General features: G+C 32.5%; 1 protein-coding gene across 1 annotated transcript; it reads right to left on the bottom strand.

The window, feature by feature from the left end:
- Window positions 1-4: 4 nt before the first annotated feature.
- On the bottom strand, window positions 5-9,122 carry zgc:165604 (uncharacterized protein LOC792578 homolog). Its single transcript, XM_026938365.3, has 6 exons — window positions 8,541-9,122; window positions 3,608-3,762; window positions 3,233-3,431; window positions 2,549-2,704; window positions 2,314-2,436; window positions 5-1,937 (listed from the first exon to the last, which is right to left on the bottom strand). The coding sequence occupies exons 1-6, from the start codon at window positions 8,605-8,607 to the stop codon at window positions 1,744-1,746; spliced, it is 894 nt and encodes a 297-aa protein (XP_026794166.3). The 5' UTR covers window positions 8,608-9,122; the 3' UTR covers window positions 5-1,743.
- Window positions 9,123-9,233: the final 111 nt, after the last annotated feature.

Below are 9,233 nucleotides of genomic sequence, written 5' to 3'. Positions count from 1 at the left end.
TACTGCTGGTTCTGAAAATTTAGTTTCCCCAGAACGATGAAGAAAGGTTGAGAAGGTTACTTTCAAAATAATAAGGATTTCAGTTTTAAGCAGGTATAGAGGAGTATTTAAGTAAAGAATAACACAATTTAGGGCATGCTGTTATAGGAAAAGCATCAACGATGGAGCAGTGTGATGTGGCCTGACATAAGTGAAGTAAGTTGAGTTACTATATACCACATTATAACAGGAACATCTTGAAGTGATTTATTTCTCTTGTACCACAGCAATTTACCAACACTAACATAACACTGAGGTTTCATTTATTAGCAACTGACATGTCATTATTTTATAGTCACAGATAATGTGTAAAAACCATGAAACAAGTAAATTCTTATCACTTACAGTATAACAGTTACAAACAGTTCTCCCCTCACTAGCCTCTTTTTTTCTCCCTCTTTCTCAAAGTTAAGAAGAACAAAAAATGCAGCTTATGTCCTTAAGACTTTCCTGTGTTGGAAAACATAAAGTTTCAGCTTTACCTCTGTTACTGACACTGGAGACTCCTTACATAAATATTCAAGAAATGTTTCCATTCAGAAAGCTTCACACCGTCACTTAATACACGTTTTTTATGAATACATTGTTGTTTCTATTCCCTTTATTAGTCTTAGCTTGTATGGAGCGTCCCTGTGAAGGAACTGTTACCGTAGAAACGATGTGTTACAGCAAATGTATTATTATAAACCTGTGATTTGAATTACAGCCAGCACTATTGTCAGAGCTGTGGTTATAGAAAATTAATCAGTAGCTTCTGACCAATTAGATTTGAGAATTCAACAGAAAACAGAGTACAGTCTAATTGAAAGTCATGCTTACTCTCAACATTTCTTTTAGGTTAAGTAAAAGTTCCTTTTAGAAAAGTCCTGTATTTAATCCTGACTTTCTAATACTGCTCCAATATAAATACTATTTTTAGAATGATACATTTTTATTTTATACATTATATATATATTTTTTTTAAATAAGTACACTGCTCAGGAGCTGTTTGAACATGTAATAGTGGACAGGATTACTGTAACTTAAGGCGTAACATTAAAGGGGAGTTTCTTTGTTTCTGAGCCTTGTAATACCAGGCCTGCTGGGAAAATGGCACTTCATTTAATGGTTATGTGAACTGCATTTGCCTAACAGCTTTCTTTATGTTCCTTTCATTTTAGGATTATGAGCTTATGATTGTTTAGATACACTCCCAAACTTCCCTTGGCCGAAATAATCTAATTTTGAAAGTAATATTTGTTTAGGCAGTGTTTAAATGTGACTTTCTAATACGGTGTGAGTGGGTGATGGTAGAGGATATGTTAAGTCGTTGGTGTAATTTAGAAGCAAACAGGAACATGGCAAGAAAGAAATTTATTGTTTTCTTATTTAATGTCTTTAGTGTTGGAACACAAAATAACTACAGAAAATGTGCAATTTACAGTTTTTTATGCACATTTCATTTTGGGAAAAAAAAATCAGAACAGAAACCTATTAAGGCCTCGAAGCAATAGTTTTGATAGAAAAATTAATATACTCAGCATTTTACTCAGCAAAAGTAGTATAGTGTTACACAGCACCAAGGAGTACAGTCTACACTACAAAAGGTACAATATTTATTCCCTATTTTAATAAGCGACCAACTGTAGCACGCCACATACTGCATCTCAGAAATATCTGAACATAATAGAACCTTGATTCAAATGCAGTCCCAGTCCAAAAATCTCAGACAAATGAGCGCTTGATTACAGAGGGAGTGTATGTGATCTCGTAGCGCTCCTCCACATGGCCGTCCATCCATTTGCTCTCCCGAGCCGAGCGGTGGAGCCACAGCACCAGTGCCAACAGGGTCAGCAGCACCAGGCCCATGGAGATTGTGATTAGCACACCCTGCAGGAGGCCTGGGGCATTCTCTGTAGCTGCACAAGGAGAGAGACTGGCTATAGGAACCCTGTTCTCACAGATGCGTTATCATAGGGCAACATGATCATGGCTAAAATGACAAGATGATTGATTTAACTACATTCTTCAGAAGAGGTTCTTGACTGGGATTGTTCTTTAACCAGTTTTGTTGGATCCACCAAAAACCGAAGAATAGGGTCCTACCATAAATGTTTACATTATCTAGAAGATTCTTTGAGGTGGGAAACAATTATTAAAACAAATCAACAAAAGGTTTGTACAGAGTTTGTTGACTAACTAGTTTAAGCTAAAGTAATTGCAAGCACTGGAGTGAAATACTCCGATTTATTCTGAAATACTCTGATTGGACAGAGAGATCTGGTTGAAACTCACGGTTGTACACTGAGAGGTTCACATAGCAGTTTTGTGTGCCTAGAGCGTTGGTCACGGAGCAGCGATACACACCAGAGTCCTGTGCAGACATGTTTGCAATTTGCACCAAACCCATTAACTCCCCTAAAGAAAAGACACAAATACATAGACATGGCCTTGATCTCTTAGAGGCCGTTAAGTTCATGTCAGGTTTTGCTTCACATATTTAATCTGATAATGGAAATGTACTTGTTACCCCCCATGCTGATGGGCAAGGTGATGTGATCTGGCTCCAGCTTCTCCCAACTCATTTGTGGATAGGGGACACCCTCCATTACAAGGCATGTCAATGTCACGGTGCCACCTACATCAGTGTCTCCCTCCCACATACACACAGGCAGAGATGGGGGCACTACAGCAGACACACCACCATCCAGTAAGTCGGGTATATTTTACATTACGTTATATAACGTACATAGCAACCTGTGTGTGTGTGTGTGTGTGTGTGTGTGTGTGATTTTTTCTGGCCCACAAATATGTCCCCACATGCAAAATCTGCTCAGCTCTACTTCTTTTTGCAGAAAGGCAATTCACATGGAATACATAGTTTCAGCAGAGGGCCTGGTCATTTGTGTGGAAGAGAAAATGTTTTTATTTAAGTTGCAGTTCGCCCTGTGGGCAGCAGAGGGCCGTAAAAATGATAAACTGCTCCTTTAATCAATCTTTTGATAAAGTATATAAGCAGGCACTCACTACAGAAGAAACTCATACAGCTCCAGTGAAAGGAATAATAAGACACTAATCCTTTTTCTAAAAGTGGACATTTTTGTTGACAGCCATCAGTCTCTCAGAATGCATGCCAGGTAAGTGACACATGACCACTTAAAGCAGTGTAGTTTCAGACAGACTTCACAGGAACCGAGTGTTAAATGGTTCTTACCCAGGACTCTGAGGCTAAGTTCTCCGATTCCAGGGTCTCCTGTCTCTGGTGGATTGTTCACCACGCAACGATAGATGCCAGCATCAGAAACGCGTGTATCATTCAGGACGATATCAGCGTTCCAGGGCATGTCAGCAAACTCCACCCTGCTGGTGAAGGAGGGGCTTTCGATCACCTGCCCCTGATCATATACGATCACCTGGAGTACACATGTAAACAATTCATCACTAACAAATGCTGTACTTTCACTGGTTTTGAGCTACACAGGTGACTTACTGTGCTTACTGAAAATGAATGAATCGTCAGTGTCTAGTTGTGATGGTTTTTATTTAAATGGTAAACAGTATGTCACATGCAGTGTTCAGAGTGTAATACCTGTGTGGGATTGTCTTGGTCAGAAAAAGGAGTCAGGGTCCAGATGACGCTGAGGCGGATCAGGGGGCTCATGGTGAAAAAGGAGCAGGGTAAAGTGATTGAGTCGCCCTGCACCACCTCCACACTGGACTCCCTCACTGTGACACGCACTGCGTCTAGACACCGGCAAGAGAGAATGCATCGTAGTGTATCGTTAGAACATTTAAGAATGCATACTTAAAAAACAAGTATGCATACTTAAAAATTCAGTATGCAAAATAAGTATGCATACTCAAAAAATAAGTATGCATGAAAGCAGTCAAATTAGGTTGCAAGCAAAATACAGAAAGCTTCTGTCTCTTTAGTGTTTCTATAAGTGAGTAAAGAAGTGATAAACATTTAGGAGGACAGTAAAGAAAGATCTACAAGACATAAAAAATGACACATGAAAGTATGACCAAAAACATGGAAATGAGAAATAGCCAGTGATCATTCACAATATATATTTCCAATCATTACATTTGCTCATTACATTTCAAATATTTTGTAAAATATATGTAGGATTTAAAAAAAAAAAATCACTGCACTGAAATAATGATCAAAAGAGAATGGATAAGTAATCATAAGTATGAATACTAAAAACAGAAGTAAAAAATATATATGGAAAATAAATGCGCTGTACAAAATAAGTATAGAAGATAAAAATGTATAGTTAAAAATTTAAGTATGCAAGTTCTCACATGAAGGAAATATATATTTTTAAACCATTCTGGATAGATGTGCAAAAAAATTTCTACACTAAAATACATTGCTAAATAAGAATGCATACTTAAAATGCATAGGTAAAAAAAAAAATTAATACATTTAAAAATTAATTAATACAATTAAAAATTTTAATTTAAAAAGTATGGAAAATAAACCTGCATAATTAAAAAAAAGTAAACAAAATAATAATGAATTTGTAAAAATAACAATAATAATAATAATAATAATAACTATGCAGAATGTAGTAAACAAATATACAAATAAATTATTGCAAGAATTTTCCTATATTTCAAGTAAATGTTGATAAAACATGTGGAGGAAACATATTGCTAACACCATCCTGAAATGATATGGAAAAAAGAGACCATACTAAAAATGCATACTTAAAAAACAAGTATGTATACTTAAAAATGAAGTAGGCAAAATGAGTATGCATACTCAAAAAATAAGTATGCATGAAAGCAGTCAAATTATCTTTGCAAGCAAAATGTAGAAAGCGTCTGTCTCTTTAATTTTCCTATAAATGAGTAAAGCATTGAATATTTAAGAGGTCAATAAAGAAACAACTGCAAGACATAACAAATGACACATGAAAGTATGAACAAAAACATGGAAATAAGTACTAGCTAGTAATCATTCACAATATATATTTTCAATTTTTACATTTACTACATTTCAAATATTTCATAAAAACAAAAATGATTTTTTAAAAAGCCTGTGCTGAATTAATGTTCAAAAAAGTATGCATAATTATTTGTAAGTATGAATACTAAAAATTGAAGTAAAAAAAATATATGGAAAATAAACATGCATTCTACAAAATGACTATAGAAAAAAAAGGTTGTATATTTAAAAACCTAAATATGCAAATTTAAACATACAAGAGTATTCCTAGTTCACAAGTTCTCACATGTGAAGGAAATATATTTTTAGAACCATTCTGGATAGATATGCAAAAAAGTTTCTATACTAAAATACCTTGTTAAAATCAAGTATGCATACTTGAAATGCATAGGTAAAACAAATAAATAAATATAAATACTAAAGATTTAAGTAAAAAATGAGAATTGAAAATAAACCTGCATTCTTAAAAAACGCAAATATAAAATAATAACGCATTTGTGAAAAAAAAAAATAATAATAAAAACACATAACAAAATAAATAAATATGCAAATTAATTATTGCAAGAATTTTCCTATATTTCAAGTAAATGTTGATAAAACATTTAGAGGAAACATATTGCTAACACCATCCTGAAATGATCTGAAAAAAGAGACCATACTAAAAATGCATACTTAAAAAACAAGTATGCATACTTAAAAATGAAGTAGGCAAAATGAGTATGCATACTCAAAAAATAAGTATGCATACTTAAAACTAAGTATGCAAAATGGGAATACACACTCAAAAAATAAATATGCATGAAAGGAAATTAGGTTTGCAAGTAAAATGTAAGCAAAATGAAGCTTGTGCCTAATTAGTGCTTCCATAAGTGAAAAAAATATAGAAAAAATAAATAAATATAAAGAAAATAATGCTTAAAATGAAATTACTGAAAAAGTATGCATAATTAATTTTACGTATGAATACTAAAAATTTAAGTAAAAAATATATACATGGAAAATAAACATGCATTCTCAAAAAAATTATACAAAATAAGAATGCATGCTTAAAAACTTAAGCATGTACAATTAAGTATGCAAGAGTTTTCCTAGTTCTCAAGTATTCACTAAAACATTTGAAGGAATATATTTTTTTTTATTTTGCAAAAAAGCTTCTATACTAAAATACATTGTTTAAAATGTATGCATACTTACAATGCATACGTTCAAAATTTTTAAACTGCATACTGAAATTTGGAATAAAAATAAGTTAGGAAAATTAACCCGCATTATAAAATAGGTATACAAAAAAATAATGCATTTGTAAAATATTATTATTAATAATAATAATAATAATAATAATAATGACAACACATAACAACATAAATTAATATGCTAAATTAGTTTTTGAAAGAAAAATTAAATATATTGTTAAGACCACCCTGAATTGATGCACAATTTAATTAATCAAATTAATTTTAAAAAGAAGTTAAAATATTAAATTAAACATTTAAGTCATTTTAATTTTTTTATAAATTTAATTTTAAAAATAAGTATGCATACTTAAAAATTATGCATACTTATTTTTGAAGTACAGAGACTGAAATTAACTAATTAATTTCAGTAATCATAAACATTTATGATGTCAGTAAAGAAACATCTGCAATACAAGTGCTCTGTAAAGTAATCTTACAACTTAAATAAGAAATCAATGAAATATTACCAAAAAAAAACAAATGTGTAAATGTAACAATATAAATGTAATTGTAAGACGAAAAGCTATATACGCAACAGAAAAGTGGAAGTGCATGAAGGTATGAACAAAAACATGGAAATTGAGTTCTAACTAGTAATTACTCACAATATATACCTGCACTTTCTACATTTGCTAAGAAGTAAATAAATATTAATTGCTTAATATGAATGTCATTCACAACAGTATGTTCCTATGTGCAAAAAAAGCATGCATACTTAAAATGCGAATGCAAAAAATAAGCATGCATACTAAAAATTAAAGTAAAATTAAGGAAAATAAACAGTAAGTTTACAAATAAGTATGCATGACAAAAATATTTTTAGACAAAAATACTTTAAAAAAAAAAGGAATTTATTGTCCAAATCCTGAATTGATATGGAAAAAATTAAAATAAAAGCATTATCCATACTAAATATGCATACTTAAAAATAGGTATGCATACTTCAAATCCATACTTAAAAACAAGTATGCAAAATAAGTATGCATACTCAAAAATAAGTATGAATACATAAAAAAAGTAAGAATGCAAAATGAATAAGCATACTAAAAAAACTATGCACAAAGGCAAATTAGTTTTGCAAGTAAAATGTAGTATGCATCTGTCTCAGTGGTGTTCTGATAAGTCTGTAAAGCATTAATAAATATTTAAAAGGTCAGTAAAGAAACATCTGTAAGACACAAGAGCTCTGAAAAGAACACTTTCTTACAACTTAAATAAGAAATCAATGGAACAAAACCCACTAAGACAAATGTGCAAATGTAAATGATAAAAAGTTACATACTCAACAAAAAGGTGTAAGGTTTGAAAAGTATGAACATGAAAAATGAGAACTAACTAATAATCAATCACAATATATACTTAAATTAGATTGTTAAAATAAGTATATATAAATAAGTCATTCACAACAGTGTGTTCTAGGAAATACGTTCTGGGTGCTTCTTTGTAGGGTTTGCTTTAGTCTAACTTTATTTCCCTCAAAAGGAGGTGCTTCTCCTAGAAATATAATATGCCAAGGTGCCATGTAAAGAAATGAATATTACTACATAAATAGTAAATCACACAAAGGCAAATCTGCATTATTAAGCATTCATCCTAAAGAAAGATTTGCATACTCCGGAACAAGCATGGAAAATAAGACGAAGCCTAAACTGATATTTTAATGTAGTTCAGAAACACAAAAAATAATGTATGAACAAATATGCATGCCTTTTCTTTCAGCAGTGCTCATCATGCCCTGACCTTCATTCTCACGCATGCTCATATCTCATTACAATAATGATGTGCCCCACCCCCACCACTTTACCATCTCCAGGCCCTTTCTTGTGTGTGTGTGTGTGTGTGTGTGTGTGTGTGTGTATGTGTGGGAACCCATCGTGAATATCAAGCCATAATTACTGTTGACAGTTTAAGCTAGACAATGCACACTGCATTAGAAAGAACAAGGTCCATGGTTCGTGACAATATCTCAAATATTTTCTTAATAATATATGCATATACGTAAATAACTAAATAGTTCAAATATCAAATGTTATAAATTACACAAAACTGAAACAATAACAGTCTCTAAATCATTCTTAGTAGGTAGTAGATAGTTGCGTCCTTTTAACGTCAAAACAGTTTTCTTTTGTTGATAAAAAGGTTAAAGTCAAGTTGATCAAAAAAATTATTATTATTTAATTCATTATTGCTGATTATACGATATTTTATAAAAAATTCAATTGGTCTTCCCTTGTTAAAGTACACATATAAACTGCTATATGTAAATTTTCATTAAATGACAATTAGTTTGAATAAACAGATACAAAAATGGACACGAAAGTTTCACTCACCATACTGGAGAAATTCAAACACCAAGCAGGTGAACCTAAAGAACCATAGTCTCGAGCCATGCATCATTAGGAGTATGTGTATGTGTGTGTGTGTGTGTGTGTGCGTGCATCATCTATCCAGGTCTTTGCTCCTCACCCGCTGCACAAATATAATTGAGTGATTAAGGGACAATCAAAGGAATGCTCCCTTTCCCCTCGCCTTTCCCTGCATATGCATTCACTTAGAGAATCTCTGGCTGTAATCTACAAACACTGATTTCCGCTAGAGCTTCATAGAAACTTTGAAAAGCAAATCAGCTGATCGGTTACATTTCAGTTAGGCAAAATATGATCAACTTGACTAATAGGAAAAGAAAAGGTGCCATTTCTAGGGGTCCAAGCACAAGTGGCTGGAGAAAATATTCAAATTGTTCAGGTTTTTCTTATTAATGAGCCAGTGCTAGTAGTTGGTGGGGAGCAAAGACCCAACAGGAAACTTGATCACATATCTTAAAAAACATGTTCATCTATTTTCTCTTCATTATCCTGTCTAACATGGCAGAATTTGGCCACTGGGGCCCTACTTGTGAAGGGGGCTTGGCCGCCAAAGATTTCTGCTTGCAGCCATATTTTGGAATTATAGAAGCATGCTTGAAAATTGTGCTCATTCATGTCTTCCACTCAGATACATACAAAATGGTCAGATGAACAAAA

The sequence above is a fragment of the Pangasianodon hypophthalmus genome, chromosome 15, assembly GCF_027358585.1.
Source record: "Pangasianodon hypophthalmus isolate fPanHyp1 chromosome 15, fPanHyp1.pri, whole genome shotgun sequence".
NCBI lineage: Eukaryota > Metazoa > Chordata > Actinopteri > Siluriformes > Pangasiidae > Pangasianodon > Pangasianodon hypophthalmus.
This window is presented reverse-complemented; position numbering and strand designations above follow the sequence as displayed.